The 19,114-nt window shown below is 38.6% G+C and overlaps 3 protein-coding genes across 5 annotated transcripts; 2 read left to right on the top strand and 1 right to left on the bottom strand.

Moving 5' to 3' along the window:
* Positions 1-2,744: 2,744 nt before the first annotated feature.
* Positions 2,745-6,564, top strand: LOC137735223 (uncharacterized). The gene is made up of 6 exons (XM_068474632.2): positions 2,745-2,884; positions 3,127-3,327; positions 3,429-3,589; positions 3,706-3,787; positions 3,928-5,870; positions 6,044-6,564. Exons 1-6 carry the CDS (start codon positions 2,816-2,818, stop codon positions 6,276-6,278), a joined length of 2,691 nt encoding a protein of 896 aa, XP_068330733.1. The 5' UTR covers positions 2,745-2,815; the 3' UTR covers positions 6,279-6,564.
* On the bottom strand, positions 4,116-12,792 carry LOC137734531 (protein SHORTAGE IN CHIASMATA 1). 2 transcript variants are annotated; one of them, XM_088696956.1, is made up of 8 exons: positions 12,432-12,792; positions 11,604-11,687; positions 11,430-11,516; positions 11,280-11,351; positions 9,653-10,867; positions 8,999-9,517; positions 7,188-8,897; positions 4,116-7,048 (listed from the first exon to the last, which is right to left on the bottom strand). In XM_088696956.1, exons 1-8 carry the CDS (start codon positions 12,759-12,761, stop codon positions 6,950-6,952), a joined length of 4,116 nt encoding a protein of 1,371 aa, XP_088553082.1. In that variant the 5' UTR covers positions 12,762-12,792; the 3' UTR covers positions 4,116-6,949. The 2 variants fall into 2 exon arrangements, with proteins under 2 accessions (XP_088553082.1, XP_088553081.1); XM_088696955.1 differs by having other exon boundaries at positions 11,604-11,690.
* A 1,358-nt stretch (positions 12,793-14,150) lies between these two features.
* Positions 14,151-18,009, top strand: LOC137735084 (low-temperature-induced 65 kDa protein). Of its 2 annotated transcripts, none has more exons than XM_068474456.2 (7): positions 14,151-14,742; positions 14,851-15,015; positions 15,199-15,999; positions 16,087-16,344; positions 16,458-16,673; positions 16,887-17,591; positions 17,677-18,009. In XM_068474456.2, the coding sequence occupies exons 1-7, from the start codon at positions 14,712-14,714 to the stop codon at positions 17,769-17,771; spliced, it is 2,271 nt and encodes a 756-aa protein (XP_068330557.1). In that variant the 5' UTR covers positions 14,151-14,711; the 3' UTR covers positions 17,772-18,009. The 2 variants fall into 2 exon arrangements, with proteins under 2 accessions (XP_068330557.1, XP_068330558.1); XM_068474457.2 differs by having other exon boundaries at positions 14,590-14,742; positions 16,893-17,591.
* Positions 18,010-19,114: the final 1,105 nt, after the last annotated feature.

Below are 19,114 nucleotides of genomic sequence, written 5' to 3' on the forward strand. Positions count from 1 at the left end.
TAAACTGGATAACCACTAATCACTACAAGAAGGTGGGTTATTGATTAAGAATGAATTTCAAGTTTGTAATATTACAATACGTTATGTGTTCTTAACTTATTAAATTAATGACTAGAAAGACCGAAATGTCTGTAATAACTAAACCATTAGTTAATTTTATATATATATATATATATATTTTTTTTTTTAAATAAACTGGATAACTACAAGGAAATCAATTGTCTAGAATGGCCGCGCATATTCGACATGCTGCGTGGTTTTTTCATTTCAAATCCTAAGCAATTTATTGCCGAATTGATGGGTGGATGAACGTGGTTCACAAAATACAAATAGGCTTTTAGTAAGGAAAACAAAACAGAGACATCTGATGGACAAATTGGACCAGTTGTAAATTGACGTTTAAAATAGCAGTGTCTCAACCTAATCACGTAACGTCAAGTGAAAAATTTAAAACAAGTAGTGTTGTGTCATTGGACTGAAATGCTACGGTTGCAACTCGGAGGATGTAGGTAAGTCTTTCAATTGAATTCTGTTGAGAAGCATGGGTACCTAACTAGCATTTACAGTTGATCGATATATAGTACCAATTGGATTTGGAGAATTAGCCGACGAACTGTATTTTACGTAGTTTTCTTGTAATTAAGGTCGGAAGAATGTAAACTTATATGAGAAGTAATTTGTCCGGTCCTTGTCTATACCAGATACATAAAAAAGACAAACCATGAAGCTGTTATTCTATGAATTTAGGTTCTAAAAGGTGTTGACACTAGTTAGGTGGCATGTAAGGGCTTAACGTCTAGGTGGGATAGACATTAAAAAAAAAAATAATTAAATTCATTATATAACATAAATAATTTTGCTTATACTTAAAAAAATACCTAATTGTATGCCATACATAAATTTTAAAAATATGAGGAACAAGTATTTAATGAGTGTTTATCCAAGTATTCAATAAGTTTCTTACAATTTATTGAGAAAATAAAAGACAAAATGAGCAACTCAGTACTATGGTTTAGTGATATTCCTCTTTACTTGGAGATGAGAGGTCTTATGTTCGAATCTCGTTGATGCGAATTCAATACCAAATTAAGTTGCTCATTATGTAACTTAGTCGAACTCCCATCTCCCCTTAGTATAAAACATGTCGTTGTACTAAAAAAAACAAAATAAAAATTATTTATTTTTTTATCTAAGACCAGCTGTCTACCGTCTAGGCGGCAGCGTTAGCCCGAAATTTTGAGAACATTGCTACGAATATATGGAATAATGTTAAGCAATTTCCAGTTTCCAAATTTATTAGAAAAAGAAAATACAAGATAAAGACAATCACATGAGTCCTGTGTCGATATATCCAAGTCCTTGCCATGTGCATCCTGAATTATTATAGGAATTATTAGCTTATTAACAGAGCAATTCAGCTAGTCTTAGAGAAAGACGACCGACAAGGCACTTACATAAAGTAACAACTTTTACGCATCTTTTGGACTTTTGCATTGCTGGAAGGGCCATGGATGATGATGTTTTTCTCATGGGAAAAAAAGGGAGGACTTGGATAGACTCGTAACACTGTTAGGATAGCATTTTAATTAGAGCGTATATTATGTAGATTGAGATTAAAAATAGAATTGCGTTATTAAACCAGAACATCATCATACGGGCGGAGCTAGTTAATCTAAGTTGTTTTTGATAAAACATGAAAAATAACACTACTTGTTATGTGATATTCATATCAGACGGTGATTTGCGTTTAATAAAAATTCTTTAACGGTAAATAGAGGTAGAAATTTGCACACAATGGATAGAGGTAGCAATTCGCACACAACGGGCCCGCTAAAATCAGTAACTGGGTTGGGTCTTAACGGGCCAAGTTGATAACAGTTGAAATCGTTAATGACCCGTTATTTAATGGTTGGTTTCGAGTCCACCTGCAAAATTGTTAAATATCCGTTGACACGTTAAAATGAAAACCCCAACTAAGAACTGCATAGACAATTTAATTATTATTATTTTTTTTAATGAATGAAACAATTGACCCGGTAACAAAACGGGTCATTTTGGATTCAATCATTTTCACCATAAATTTAATGGATTAAATTTGAATGACTTGCTAAAACATCTTTTTATGGTCAACCCAATCAAAGCTCAACTAAACCCAAGAATTTTCCAGCCCTATTTATACCAAAACAGTATTTGCCATGGACTTTTGAGTACTGAAGGAGTTATGGGGCCACAATTTTATTAATCAACATACTTCGAAGGTGACCTATCAAAATCTGGTAGTCCTTAAATCACTTTTGACCTAAAAATTTTGGTTCTAAGTCAAGTTCCTTACTACTACAGTTAAATGGCTCTTTTGCGTTGTAAATCTCAATCGCATTGCATGGGCATTTCTGTCACTAAGCTTTACAAAAGCACAAAGTAAGCTGTCTGTAATCCGATTCAGATATCTTTTCCTGAAACACATGATTGCATTAAAAGTCCATTACAGCGAAGCTTCTTATTATTTTGTTTCTCTAAATCACATTTAATTATTTATTTATTTAGTTAATCTGTTTCTGAGTCGTCTTCAAAAATGGTTCTGTGGTGGAGTATCTAGTCTTACAGATAGAGGTTAGATTTTCACGGCAACACAGCCTTGTAGTCGTTTTCAGAATATTCATCTGTTTTCAAAAACGGGAGACTGAAAAACACCTTGCTTGCTTCTAACTTCTGTTCTAACTTCTAACATCATACAAAGCAGCATTGTTTTGTTTGCCGTAGATCTCAGAATTTTTTTTCCGAGATCTGAAAACTCAGGACTCAGAAAACAGAAAACATGTTCAAGTCATGGAGCAAGAAGAAGAAGATAAGGGCTGTATTCCAACTGCAGTTTCAAGCAACGCAGGTATTGTTTTCAAACACAAAATCTAAAACCTTCTCCTTTCCTGTCACTTATTTCGAAATGGTTTTGTTCTGGATGGATTTATTTCGAAATTTTCGATTTCGAAACAAGTTCAGCTGAAATGCGACCTAGTTATATATATATATATATATATATATACATATATATAATATATTGTGTGTGTGTGTGTAAACAGGATCATCGTATTCGTACCTCGATTTTTTTTCTGACTGTTTTTTATTCAGGTGCCAAAATTGAAGAAGCCTGCTTTGATGCTGTCGCTGGTGCCGGACGACGTCGGAAAGGCAACGGTGAAGCTGGGGAAAGCGGCGGTTCAGGACGGCACCTGCATTTGGGAGAATCCAGTTTTTGAGTCAGTGAAGCTCGTTGAGGAAGTAAAAACAGGAAAACTGAAAGAGAAGATTTATCACTTCATTGTTTCAAATGTATGGAAGAATCGAGTTTTTGGAGTTTTTTTGGTTTTCTATTTTTGTAGTTTAGATGGGATTGTTTTGGTAATGTTGTAATTCAAAGGGGATTGTTGCAGGGATCTTCGAAATCAGGTTATCTCGGAGAAGCTTCAATTGATTTTGCAGATATTGTGGCGGAAACTGAACCGTTAAGCATCACACTGCCCCTTAAGTTTGCAAACTCTGGTGTGGTTTTACATGTGACAATTGACAGGATTCGGGAAGATGGTGATCAAAGGTGACAATCCACACTCTATCACTCTATTCCTTCTCTAGTTTTGCTTTGTTTCGATATTTGTTTCGCTGTTCCCTTCGCTTGCGCAAGTTAGACATAAGATTTAATCTGATCTTCAGGGAAATCGAAGAGAGTGACGATCCAAGTCTTTCGCACCATAGCAGCGTAGATGGAAGCAACCACCAAAGTTTCAACGAAACGGTATTTATAGCACTTTCTTTTCAATCAAGTTAACTAGAATGACCTAAAATTTATGAATATCTGAGTGTGGGAAAAAGGTGCCAGTTCTGGGATGAATCTGAGGATGGGAACTTGACTAGATGTAGTTCATGTTGCTGCAGAATAAAGGATATGCCCATCGTGACGCTGGCAGTTCCCTGTCACCCCCTGAAGTACCAACTTCTATGCCTCAAAATGGACATGCGGGTGCCAACGGAAGGAAAACCCATGTGCGTCAAAAATCAAGCTTGGATTGGTCTTCAGATGAAAGCTTATTTGACTCGCCAGACATTGTTGAAGACAAGCTTCCGACAGGAGTGCAAGCCGTTTCAGATGTTGATAAACTCAGAAATGAAATGACTGCTCTCAAGAGGCAGGCAGACCTATCGGAACTGGAATTGCAGTCTCTTCGGAAACAGATGGCCAAAGAGAGCAATCAAGGACACAATCTGTCTAGACAGATTGTTTGCCTTAAAGAGGAGAGAGATGCGCTCAAAATGGAATGTGAACAACTTAAGTCCTCGCAGGGACGTGGTAATGGGAAACGGACTTTCAAAACGTTGCAGCCCGAGACTGAGGATACAAGAGCGCAGTTAGAAGCAATGAAGCAAGAGCTTAGTTCTGAAAAGAAAGCAAGAACCAATCTTCGCTCGCAGCTCGCGCAGACACAAGACTCAAATTCTGAGTTAGTCCTTGTCGTGAAGGATCTCGAAGATGCATTGGGAAAGAAAAAGAGAGAGATATCTGATCTTTCAAGCAAGTTAGAAGCTGAAAAAAAATCCAAAGTGATGGGAACATATTCCGCAGGAAGAAAAAAAGAGGATGATCAGGAAATAGAATCATTGAAGCTTGACATCAGAGAACTTCTTAGTGAAATAGACACCCACCAGAAGAAGAGGGAAGAGCAGGATATGCGTATAAAACAGCTCAGCTTGGACTATGACCTTTTAAAGCAGGAAAAATATGACATCTCTATGAAGTTAGATCGAAACCAAGAACGAATACGAACAGAGATGGAAAATGAGCGAGCGGGTTATATGGCTACTATAAAAGAGCTTGAATCTCAGTTAGAGAGATCAGAAGAAACAATTGAGAAGCAAGCACATGAATTCTCAGAATGTTTGATGTCCATTCAGGAACTTGAAAGTGAACTTAAGTCTTTGGAGATGGATCGCGAGATGCAGGCCAAGGGATTTGAAGATAAACTCGAGGAAGTGATGAATGCCAAAGTTGAGCAGGAATACAGGGCCATCCAAGCCGAGGAAGCATTGAAGAAGACGAGGTCCAATAATTCTGATACGGTTGAGCACCTTCAAGAGGAATTTAGAAAGCTTTCTGTGGAAATGACGTCTAAGGTTGATGAAAATGAGATACAGGCCACAAAAGCGATGACAGAGGCCACTGAACTGCGCCGGCAGAACAGAATTCTGGAAGAGATGCTCCAGAAAGCCAATGAAGAGTTAGAGCTGATTAAGGGCGAGACTGAAGTAAAATTGCAAGATCTTGTCAACCAGATTGAGGTGAAAGCAAAACGTATAGAACAGATGTCTTCGGAACTAGACAATACATCAAAGCAACTTGAAAAAGTAAAGAGGCATGAGGAAGAAGAGCACGAAGCTCTCTCAATGAAAATCCAAATGCTCGAAGCTGAGATAGAAAGGCTCACAGACGAGAATTCTAACTCCAGACAGGAGAAAGATAAATTGAGAGGAGATTTGGAACAAATGAAGAAATTAATTGCAGAAAATGGGATGCTGATCCAGTGTCTGAGTGTTGAAAAGGAAAATTTGGAGAAAAGATTTGCTTCAGCAAAGCGGGAAACAGAGAAAACGCATGAAGAACTTACCGACATTAGATCTTTGAAAGATGAGAAGGAAACGACAAATGCTTCTCTGAACTCCGAAGTGGAAAACCTGAAGACCCAGCACAGCAAGTTGTTGGATACGTTGAAAAAAGAAGCGTTGGCAAAAGAAAGCTTGAAGAAACAAATATCTCAATTACAAGCTGAAGTACAAAAGAAAGTCAGCAACTCAAAGAAAAAGGTTAAGAATACCAATGGACAAAGGTACACTCATTTTATCAAGCAAAATTAACTCAACTAATTATACCATTTTATCTGCATATAGGTTTTTTGTTTTTTCTATGTTGATGAGAATATGCATGTAAATGTGAACACAAACAAGTACAATCACCAGTAAAAGTAGATTGCGACTTATTTAACTTCATTTCATTTCACAGGAAAGTAGAAGATTGCTTGGAGAAACAGTTGAAAGCCACCATTGATGAGAATAAGTATACAGATTTGATGACCGAATTGACATTGCTGAAAGAAAGAAACAAATCTATGGAAGACGAACTGAAGGAAATGGAAGAAAGATATTCTGAGATAAGTCTCAGATTCGCAGAGGTTGAAGGTGAAAGGCAACAACTTGTAATGACTGTGCGTAACCTCAAAAACAGCAAGAAGAACTAGCTTCCTATGAGGTTTTGATAACAGGGCTTGGAAAAGAGAATGGGAATCTCATTCAGCGAGAGGCTGGGTTTTCAGTCGTTCTGCAGAATGTCCAAAGGTTAAGAAATAGGGTGTGCAGCAATAGACATTAGGTTTTTATAAATCTGTTGTTCATCATTCTCTAACTCGAATCACTACAGAATCACCAAACTTTGGAACCCGAAAGATGAAGATCCAGGATTCATATGAGTTGAGATTTCAAGAATATTGTACCATTTTCATTATGGTTAACACAGTATTTGTGTCATACAGGCATTACTCATTCGTCCTTGCTATTCGTCTCATAGACTTAAGTAAATGCCAAGAATGCATCAGCCTAGCTGTTGAACATTTTTTGCCAGATGACATCTAGCATGGACAATGTAACTTAGTTAAAAATGAGATGCTCAAGCTTAACAATTAGAGACCAACTATATTTCAGCCATTTTTTCATTGATATTACTTACACGGACTCAGGACTTCCAGACAGCTACAAAAGTACTGACTCAGAAATAGAGATGCAAACAGTTATCATTTTATGTTCGGCCAGGTAAACACAAAAAGAAACAAATTCCATTTTTCTGTAGTAATTGGGAAGCAATCTAAAACCATGATCCTTAACCATAAGCTCTGAGCCAACACACCTTGCCGTTTCATGTTTGCATCTGAAACTTTTTCCTGACACCATGAGCTCCATCACTCCACACCAACTTAGTCTGGTTTCCACTATCTTTCGTTGCAAAAGATAGTGTCTGCAGTTGATTGAGTGGATAAATAAAAGACTCAGTATGAAACTGTCAATGCTTCGATGATAGGAATACCATCTATGCATATGGTTTATAATACAAGAAAAAAAGACTCTCAAGATGCCAAAAGAGATGCTAGACAAACCTGTCTTGCTCTTTTATCAATAGGTGTCCACTCGGTAAGAGGAGGAGCTGAAATTGTTTCATTCTTTGATGAGCTTGATGATTGTAAAGGTCGCTTCTGCCTCTTTTTTCCTGGTAACTTTCTTGGAGTGTTGCCACCTTGGTACTTGTAAAAATCAAGAATAGACGGACTTCTTCTCTTGGTAACCTTTGATACATTCCCTGGATAACCCAAACTAGGGCCAGATAAGTCACCAGGAAGGGACTGCTGACGCAACCTGCTCTTTTCCTTGATTCTGTTCAGAAACTCTATTGTCCAGGGAGTATTTTTCTGTGAACTGCCTGAACGGAGAGCTTTTGAGAGTGGTGTTCCTCCATAATGTGATATATCATTTCCGTAGAGATGTAGCCCTTGTGTTCCTCCATAGGGTGATATATCATTTTCATGGAAATGTAGCCCTTGAGATTTCCCCCCAGACCTCTTCATGAAAGTCTCCTCTAAGGGCTTGTTACGGTTTGTTAAGGGAAAAACATCATGTTCGAGATTTGTATCTGAGTAATTGTTGGCTCCAACTTGCGAAATTTTTCTCAGGTTTTCTGCAGAACGCCAAACAGTGGGAGTTGAGTTGATTTCAGCAGCTGTTGGGAAAGTACGGTGACTACTTGAACCAAATGACAATTTTCTTGCAGCTTTAGACTTCCTTGTGGAATCCATTTCCAACTCAGGCATCTGAGATGAGAATTTCATAGAGTTGCCAATAAAAGAAAAGTCCTCATCTAATACAGGACTACCTTTTAGGTCAACAACTTCTCCTTTTAGGTCCTCATGCAGAACCTCAGAATTCTTGTTATAGAAATCAAAATTCTTCATGATAGGCGTATCTGATCCTCGTTTCTGACCTGACAGCTTATCCTTCAACGATGAACAGGACCTTTTTATCTCATTTAATACCTGAGGCCCTTTGGAGATTTGAGAATCATATGGCTCAAAAACCTTAAAAGGATTCATCATCATATCCATATCTAAACCCACTTCTTGATCAAACAAGTCATTCTGAGAGAACCTAGACTTTCTGAACTCATCAATTATTTTGGGGCTTTTTGACATACATGAATCAGCTAACTTGGAAGCTGTAGAAGGATTCAAGATGTCGGTACTGAATTGGTTCAACGGTTCCAGGTGCAAGAATTCATCCGCTTGTAACTCATATTTGTCAGGACTACCATTGTATTTTCGTTTCTTTCTTTCCAAAACAAGATTCCGATTATATCTTCCCGAGTCCGGACCTGAAGACACTGAAGAGGAGCAGTCTGTCATAATTGATTTAGAATCTGCCGGTTCACCATATTTGCATAAAGTACTAAATAGTGTGATACTTTCATCAGGAACATGATATTTTTGGATTACACTCATCCTGGTTTCATGGGACGATTCAAGAAACTCTTTGAGCAAGCCTCCTGAAGACAGTATTGCATGAGCTGTCAAAGCATTTACTGAAGGAAATCTGGTAAGGAATGATTCTGCAAGACTTTCCGACTCAGGCATTCGAGGATATATAAACCTATTCGACTTTGTGGCATGTCCCATGCAGCTCAATATAATTTCATCAGTCAACTCAGATGAATATGAGTTGAAAAGCTGCAAATCAATTCCCAGGCCCGCTGCTGCTGCATAAAGTCCATCTGAGTACTCCATTACAGTGGAGAGGAAGCTGTTTTCTCCCTCAAAGATCTGTTGAAAGAGAAACACTAGAATAATAAGTTATATCAGTTCAGTGTGGAAAACGCAAACAAAGAAAGTAGAAAACTACGAAAAATAGTTTCGGTAACTACCATAAAGCAGCCACTGAAAGTGAAACTCAGCAACGTCAAAACATTTGTGGCAATGTTCTCAATGCACAAAGGTAAGCATGAAGAAGCTTCATCAAGAGTGGTTGCTTTCTTTCCAATGTTTTTGCAGTCATACCACACTAAACAAATTGCAGAACTGATTATGATATCCACAGGTAAATCTGAATCACGTTCTACTACTTGTACCCCTTCTTTCTCCATTGCAAGAATTTTTTGGTAGGTACTTCTTCTAGATACTATCATTTCCTTATCAAGATTTTGAGTGTTTACAACAATGACCATCTCAGGGAAAGAGACCATGCTCTGCTGAAAACGCTCAGCTTCCACTGCAGATGGCACAGAAAGATTAGGTAGGGGCATACTGCTAGCTTCTACTTCATCTGCACCTTCTTTATATCTCATATCACTCTTTTCCTGACCAGGAAAAATGTCCGAGAGTTTCTCTGACTGCTGATCATTCATATTCTCAACTGGAGCAGATATAGAATAGGACTGCTCTCCCTGGGCATACATCTGGTGTTAGCATATTTGAATAGAAAGGTAAGTGTGTTGGAATTTATAAGCTATCCATAAATGAAACAAATAAACAATGAGATTAATGAGGGAGGGATAAATTCAAATAATTAACGATTAAACCTTTGGAAATGTAGCATTAGCAACTGTGGTAACTGCACAATTACTATTTCCACCTGTAGAGGCCTTCTGGGGATTCAAGAAAAAGCCGATATCATTGAATTGTGACATAGACTTGAAAAGTGATGAAGCCCTCTCAGCGCCTCTTTTATCAATATGCTCTCCAATTTTTTTCTGTGGAAAACCGCCGCCTGACAATTTGCCTGAAGTATCTAAAAGATGACCAGCAAGCATAGGAATGCCATCAGAGGGCAACTCCTGTAATTCTTTGTTTTCTTCTGTATTAAACTCATCTACTGCAGCATCCGAGAAAGCAAAATCATACACCAGTTTTCCATCATCATAGGAGTCCCAATCAAAACAGGTGCTCAGTGAATTTGTATCCTCCAAGATTTTCTGATGGGAGAAAGAAATTTGACAATTGCATTTGTCTTTCTCGAGAAAATGCCAATCCAAGTAAATCCTATCTGATGCAGATAGGGGTAGCGGCTGTAAGTTAGTTAGTGTTTCCTCCATAACAACATATGAAGAACATATCTTTTCATGATCAGAGAGAACAGGCACAGGCAATGATTTAAATGTGTCATCGACAAGGGCTAGCTCATGACTAACAATCAAAGTATTGAAGTTTATGTCTCCATGAAACATCCAGTCACAAGTTTCTGGTTCATTTGCTGTTAGGGCACTAATGAGGACTTCAAAATGCTGAGATGAGTTCAAATCATGAATGTGAAATTCTTCAAAAACAACCGGGCTTAGAGACTGGAAACAAGCACCCGTGGACGTCCCTTGATATGTGATGTTTCCCTGAATCTGCGGCATTTCCACCATGCTTAATAAATCCATTTCAGGGGTAATCTCAAGAGACCCAAGATCAGATCGAAGATCTAAAAGACCCTCCAAGATCCCGTATTCCCTTGTACCCAAAAGCTCCTTGCCATTCAGGTTATCTTTTTTATCCCCATGCTGGGGCTCAATTTTTTCGTAAACAGAAGAAAGTTCATCCTCTACAGACAAACCTGTCAAAGTTGGCAGAGTTATCTCATTTACTTCTAATAGAGGGAAATTCTGATAGAAGTGCATTTGGTCCTTGTAAGAACAATCATCTTCAAACATATAAGCCTTTTGATCCATGGAATACTCTGAATGAAAGTCTTCAACTGTATGAACTGACTCATGAACTTCCCAAGGAAACTCCAGTGTACGATTAAGCATTTCCTGAAAGGAATACAGCACCACATTAACAGCCCTTAGACAAACTTAATATCAGTAACTTGTTAACAAAAGTAAACAATAATGCACAGTAAACTTGATATAATACATGCACACCAAATTCAAAATTAGTCAATCCAACCCCTTCCATACCTATAGTGATTCTAAGATCCACCCTATCAAATGTCTATCCAGAGAATGACATAAGTTAAAAACCTCAGAATCACTATCTAATATGATAACCAACAAAAAAAAAAACTACGGTTATTATTATTACAATGTTCACCATTAAAATTATAACACATACAAGGACAAGTCATCCGGAGGTTGAGAAGTGCCAATGTTATTTGTCATGCGTCAACTAATTAGAAAGACCAAAGCAAATTATAACTGAATCGTAAATTTATAAGAAACTTACTAAATTATTCTCAGCCTCTGGAACTTCTGAAAGAAACAGGAGCCCCTCTTTCTCATAAATGTAAGCATTTTCCTGCAGATAAGAGACAAGATATTATGGATGCAGAACCAAATTGTATATTAGCAACTGATTAGTGGACATTCATTTTACCACGAATACATCCAACTCTGGTGTTTCAAAGCGGAGGATTTCATATGGGTGTGCATCTTTCTCTGCATCTCTTCTGCCATTATCCTTCTACAGTAACATAAGTTTGACTACTCAGTTCTCAGACAAGAACAAACATGATAAGGCTCTTATGATATGAGAATTCCATACGCATACTTTTCGAAAGTCAGTCCCATGAGTCTTGGAACCAAAAGTTATCTGATCCTCCGATCCCTTCTCTTCTTTAAGATCCTCGGCTTTCTGCTGCAGGTCATCACAAACAAATATATTATACGAATAACACTAATCACAGTTTTCACAGATTCTTTTGAATTACTTTAAAATGTAATTACTATAACTACTTAACATATAAGTTCAGTTTCAGAATTCGTAAACTTCTATCGACTTTGACATCAAAGTAAGACCCTGTGCAGTTAAATAAAAGAGAAATTACAGGCTTCATACAATTCACCGCCCTCATTTCAGATTTTCGAACATGAACCTAAGACTAAAATAAATAAAACAAAATACCTACTTAGTTTCTCATTTTCCAGAGTCTCCATATACTACATAGCGGAAAATCGAACTTATAAGAACAGTCTGTAGCAGGAGCAAAGATAAATTACTAAAAACAATAATTATTAAATCTCTTTGTTTCCTAAATACTAATGTCAGCAACGAAATCAATCATTGATCGCTAGTTTAGTTATTTTCCTTTTTCTTTTAAACTTAATTAGTTAATATTAATTTTCAAATTACGTTGAATAAGTAAGAAATATAATAACAATTCACGACAATTCTGGATTTAATTTTATTCTGATACATGATACGCTATTAGCCAAACAAAACCTATAACTACATTGAACGATAAAACTCAGTAATCTATTTTTCCTTCAACAATAACCAACGCAACAATGCGGTAATTCAACTTCAATCCAAATTAAGTTACAAAATCAACTGCATTACGGATAATCAACAAATTCCGAAGCCGATTCAGCACATTACCTCCCAAAACTGCAGCTCACGGCTTCCGGAACCGAAACTTCTAGAACTCGGAGACGAATCGCCGGCCTCGAAGTCCGCAACATCGATAACGATCTTCTGAGGAAGAACATCGGAAAAGAACTTGGAGAGGGCGGCTCCGATCGGCAATTGCTCGATTTGGAGCGAGACTTCGAGTTCGGAGTCGAAGCGGGGGAGTTGGAGGCCGTCGAAGGCGGTGGAGAGATTGGAGGGAGGGGGGTGAGGGATCGGAAGGTGGAGGAAGGTTGTGGATTCCGGGGTTTGGGTTGGAGTGGCGGTGAAGTAGTCGATGTTGAGGTAGCGAGTTCGCATTTCAGCTTCAGAATTTTGAGACGCAACGGACTGTTTTGGTTTCAGAGGAATTCACAATTTGGCGCTTAAAATTTCGGCCGTTTTATTGATACGGATAGGGTCGTTTGTACTAAAATGCGCCGGGTGCGTACTATGCACTAGAACGTGGAAACTATATCTTGCGTTGGATGGATAATGTAATAATTCGGTCTTCGCATCAAACGGCATGTATGTAATCACGATTAAAGATTATGAATTGAGGTGCTTAAATCTCCATTTTTGTTTTTGTCAAAATTAAAAAAAATAAAAAACCACATGTGGCTTCACCACGCCAGTTTTCAATCTGGAGGTCGGAAAGACTCACAAAGGTATTTCAGCCTTCTCTAGGCACTATCGTGCGATACATCAGTGCCAAAAATTGAATTTAGGACGTGTCGTATGAAATAGGAACCTGAATTTTGTCGCGAACCACTGGGCCACCCCGTGGTGGTTAAAACTCCATTATGAACTTATTGATTTTAGTTTTCTATTTTTTGTACATTAAAAAGTTTTGAACTCTAGATTCAATCACCTTAAATTGAAGCGATTATTTTAATTGACAAATACGCTACTTGCGCTTTAATTAACTATTCACTCTATGACTTCGTTGCTATGGAAACTCTCTTAAAATTGAGATTCTTCATGGACTTTCTGCCACCTCTGTTTTTTGTCACAATATTTTATGATCTAGGCGGAAATTGTGCCAAAAAGACAGATGTGATACGGAGTCTATCGAGAGTCTTATTTTGAAAGAGTCTCATTAACATTTCTCTTGGCTATTCTTTAAAGATAAACCTCAATCTTGTACGTGTGTCTATAGAGTGATTTTGATTACTTTCACCTGAAATTAGATGTGGTAAACTATTTTTCGGGATGAGCGATTGGAGGGGCCACCTTATTTACGATTATTCTATAAGTGTGGGTTCTTCATCTAGCGGTTGAAAAATGTAAACTTAAGGTTTGCTCAAACATTATATGTAGAGGAGCAACCTCAGTTTTGTAAAGTTTGTAATTTTACAACTTTGTCTATATTTTAATTGGGTAGTTGTATGTTGTTCTTCTCTATCAAGCAAGAACATTTTAAGAATATTCGAACGTTTCACTATTTTGTGTCCTCCCTTTATACATAAAGATATAGATGGTTTTGTTCGAACTTTCAATAGTCTGACCAACATGGATGATGACACATCGATAGTCGATAGTGTATCGCTTGGTCGACATAGTGATTATTTGTATTGCTTGGTCGACATACTACGTCATTATTTGTGTTGCTTGGTCGACATACTAAGTCATTATTTGCAGCGTTTAGGTGTCAGGTGCAGGTGTGTCCATACCAACCATATATACAAACCTTTTGCTTTCTCCAGACTCGAGCTAAACAGGGGAAATTTTTTATTATAACAGAAACCTAAGTGGTACAACATATTTTAATAAAAGTGGTGAGAAATTTTATTTTTTAAGTTATTAACATTTTAGCACACGTATCCTATCATTTGCATAATAACAAATGATGTACCATTTCGTGTACCGATCACATTAAAAAACTTATCACTAAGCAGAATGTATTGATTGGTGTACCCGTGTTCAATGATCATGTCCGTACCTAAAAAATCTCCCGCAGAGCAAACTGCATGACATTATCCGCACAAAACCAGCTAGCGCTGCCCGAATGCCACGTATAGCAGATAGTGCTACGTGGCAGAAAACTAGAAGCTGGACGGTGATTATCCCACGTGTCTCGTTCCGGGCGACAGAGTCATGCAAAGGTGGCAGAAGAAGTCTCCGTGTTTCCTGTTAAAGCTAGTCCCTATAAACCTACACTTTCACTCGTCTGTTTTGCACAGCATTGATCTTTTCTGCAAACTTAAAAGGGCAAATCACAAAGCAGTTTTTTAGTCGCAGTTAATTCGTGAAGTTTCACTGATTTGAATCATGGAGTCGCAACACGTCGGGACGCACCAAGGTAAAAAACGAGAAACCTCATTTTACTTGGTATACTTCAAATACTTAATTAACAACGGTGTTAGTTTTTCAATTTTGTTAATTTATTTGTTAATTTGTATATATGAAGGCGAGGAGGAGGACCACCAGGAGAAGTCGGTTTTCAAGATGGTAAGGGACAAGGCGAAGAAGATAAAGAACAAGCTCACAAAGCATGGTCAAGGCCATGAACACGATCTCGACGAGGAAGATGGTGAAGAAAAAGGAGAAGACCTTGGAGTGCATGGTGCAACAAGTATGTTGTTTCAATTCATTTATTTTCATCTTAATGATTTAGGGCATAGCTATGTCAACTGGTAGTTGGTAGTTGGTTAGAGGTCGGTTGGTTAAGGTAGTATTTGCTGACATCGATCTAACTTAGCTATGATTTATTCTTTTGGGACACAAACGTGATTAAATGTGTGAATATGATGTGCAGCAACTGGAAGCCGTGCTACGGGGCAAGGAGACATTCCGAAGGTACCAATAGAAAAATTTGGAGACACGAAAGGAGCAGCGAAGCACGATGACGATCCCAAAGTGCCGCATTTGGAGAAGACTGATCCGATGAAGGATTGCGCACCCGCTGCAGGTCAACGCACTAGGCAAACTCATTCCGTTCAGCCAGGAGTGACACCCATGCACGACAAGGTTCTCGAGCCTAGGCCAAATTACCATGCCTCGACGACGGAGTCTCTCGTTGGGCATGATCAAATTCCAAGCCAGAAGCCCAAAGTTGATTTCGGGAAAACGTCTGTAACGGGGGAAGCACCTAATGCCCCACAGAACACTCCCCTGCCTTCTTTGGGAGAGTACAAGTCCAAGGGTGCTGACCCAAGTCAAACTTTCATTTCTGTGAAGGAAGGGCACTTTGGTCAATCTAGGGAGCACACCCCTGTTTCTTCCCTTGGAGGAGATTACCAGAAAGCCAATGTCGCTGACCCAAGGCAGACTTCTGGTACTGGGAAAGAAGGGCATTCAGGTCAAACCAGGGTCCCTTTGCAATACCGGGGATTGGACGATCGCGCCCCTATTTCCTCTCGTGGAGACTACCAGAAGACCAATGTTACAGACCCAAGTCATACTTCTGCTACCGGAAACGAAGGGCATTTCGGGCAGTCCGAGGTAAACTTGGACCGACCAAGAGGATTGGAGGAGGATCCAAATGCTCGTATGGCCAACCCTCGGGCGTTTACTCCTTCAAATGATCAGACTAAAGTTACTGATCCTACTAATGCTGGTAAACCATAACACAATTTTTTTGCCTTGAATTATAAGTTACTTACATTTTTTTTGCTACGAATAAGTAAACTGTAACATGCAACAGGTGGCGATGAATTTGGAATTACGCAGATTCACCGCTCGTTTGATAAGATGAGCATCCATGCTGGAGATACCAAGCCGTCGAACCAGGGCAGTAGTTACACCGAGAAAGCTTCATCTGCCGCATCCGCCATTGCTGGCAAGGCGACATCTGCCAAAAATGCTGTGGCTTCAACGTTAGGATATGGCGGAGGGAACAATGATCAACGTGAAGATGTTAATCCTTATGCTTCTTCTCCAGAAAATGATTCAACTAAATCAGGTAACTAACAGATATGTTCTTAAGGTATATAACATGCGAATATGTATAATACAATGCGGATATATTGTCAATATGTAGTTAATATGGTTATAACTGATATGTTGTTGATATAGGATTACACCATGATGTTGGAACAAATCAAAACTTGGGCACTGGAAGCCATGATCAATTTTCTCCTGAGCACCCACCGAACCAGGGCGGTAGTTACGCCATTGCCGACAAGGCAATATCTGCTAAAAATGCCATCGCTTCCAAGCTTGGATATGGAGGCGGGAACAATGATCAGCCCGAATTTGTTAAGCCTCAGGCTTCCAGTTATCAAACTACAGGTAACTACGGGAATAGTATAATTTTAGTAATGACCCTTCTGAAAAGCTGGATATTTTATCGATGTTAAAACACATGATGCACCACTTGTGTTTCCGTCACAACGAAAATTTTCTCCAATTGTTCATGTTTCTACGTTACAATTGTCTATATGTAGTCGATACGTTTATATGTTGTCACATTTAGTCTATTAATAACATTACACATTCATCCAGGAACAGGACAAAATCTAAGCACTCCTGAGAATCCATCAAACCAGGGGAGCTATACTGGGAAAATATCATCAGCCACTACTGCTATTGCCGATACAGCAATTTCTGCGAAAAACGTCGTCGCTTGCAAGCTAGGATATGGCGGCGACACTGACCAACAGCGATATGGAGATCACGCAGCCGTTGGGTCCGGATCAGCTGCACCTGAGCAACAGGGTATGGTCATTACAGCCGCATTTACTGAGAAGCCGATACCTGTCTCTGAGAAGGTTGCCGGGGCAGGGAGCACCCTGATGTCGAAGCTCCCCGGCAGTACAGGGACGGCGGGCAAAGAAGAAGTCCACCAGGGTACTGCTACTACCCGGGGTGAGTATGACAAAGCCGGGAAGGACAAAGGAGTTTCTGTGAAGGGCTATTTGTCTGAGAAGTTGAAGCCCGTTGAGGAGGACTTGGCGCTTTCTCAGGTCGTATCGGAAACCCCGCATGAGCGTAAGGCCGAGCAGCCTCGGAGTGGTGCTCGGCCTGTCGGGAAAGTGACCGAGACCAAGGAGGTGACTCGGCAGTTGGGGCCGGATTATGGGGCTGAGGATGTCCAGCAGTCTGGCTATGGGAAGGTTGTGGCGGATACGCTTAGAGGGGCTGTTGGTTCGTTGTTTGGGAAAGCTGATCAAACCACTGCTTCTCCAGAGTCCCTTGGTTCTTCAACTGGTAAAAACTCGATAGCATTTTGCTAATCAGAATTTGTACTCGGCTAATTCGAATTTGACCAATTAATTTCTTTTTTGGATGGCAGGTACAGAGGGTTTCTCTAGTTCTGGCACTGGTGTGGCGGAGCAACGAGGTCGCGGCGGTGTGGAGAAGCGGAGACTTGACGAGTCCGGGAAGTGATGGTCGTGGATGGAAGGAAGTTGGTGAATAAATTGGGTTTTTACTTCGTTTAATTTGTTTTGTTTTGTACTTGGAGAAAATGTTGTGGGTTGTGGAGTGATAAGTGTGACTTTGTGATTTCGAATGTTGCTTCATATGTTGAAGTCTCATGATGTATGTAATGGATTAGAAAACAGAGACACTCTGTTTCAGTTCCAAGCAGGGGATTTTATGATTTTGTCTACGTGCACTTACTGTTGATCTCGGCGTTTTAATTAGATTATTCATGCGTTGATCAATTTTTGTGATGGAATAATTAGCATTAAGCACAAATACACTAATCTTAAGTAAGAATCAGATGTATCAAATTGAAGTTGCTAACAAATTTTGGGTTACTTTGTTCTTGATGAGAGGAAGAAGTAGGGATGGTAACGGTTCGGTTTGGAGACGGAAATATTATATCCATTCTCATAACTATAAAAATTAACCATATATATAGCCGCAAATTAATCATCAAGTATAATCCATAACTATACTCAATGGGTAACGGATTCCTCATTGGGTAACTGGTATATCCATCTTTGTCAATACAAAAAATATATTTGTTCAATTGAGACATTTTAAGTTGGTAGATATTAATTTTCTTATTAAACATTTGATGTATAAAATGATCCAATGAATAAATCAATCTTGTTGAGTATAAATATTGAAACACTGATGATGTTGGTTTGTCTTTGACGTCTCTCATAACCATTGAGTTTGCATTGATTTTGATTCAAAATTTGACTTTTCTACAAAATCCAACTTTTTTATTCTCAAGGCAATGGTTTGGAGAATAATAGATATACAAATACATACATACATATATATATATATTATACTATTATATTATATATAAATTATATTATTTACTGTTCAGGTCGGATTCGGTTACGTATACAATTTGGAAACCCTTATAATCATGTTCAAAATCATAACCGAATAATATAAACGGTTTTTTTTGGGAATTGTTTTTGGTGTAACAAATGTGGAAGGCAGAGGCACCGACACTATATAATTAATGGAGCCAGTGCTCAAATAAGAGATAGGGTTAGGGTTTCAAATGATTGCTGCGACTTGTCTCTACGGGACTTCTGATTACATTTTTGTGTTCTAGTCCTAAGCTAGTAGGGTTCATATCTAATCTAATACAAAAGGGAGAATTTATCAAATATAGCCAAATATTAGCCTTTAATTTCAAAAATGTCAGTTTTTATGAAAACTTTCAAATATATCAAAAATATCATTTAAATAGACACAAATACCCTTAATTCATACAAATAACTAGTTGTTGATTAAAATATTCTTGTGCCATAATCAAGTGG

Source organism: Pyrus communis, chromosome 7, assembly GCF_041283825.1.
Source record: "Pyrus communis isolate YQ-2024b chromosome 7, ASM4128382v1, whole genome shotgun sequence".
NCBI lineage: Eukaryota > Viridiplantae > Streptophyta > Magnoliopsida > Rosales > Rosaceae > Pyrus > Pyrus communis.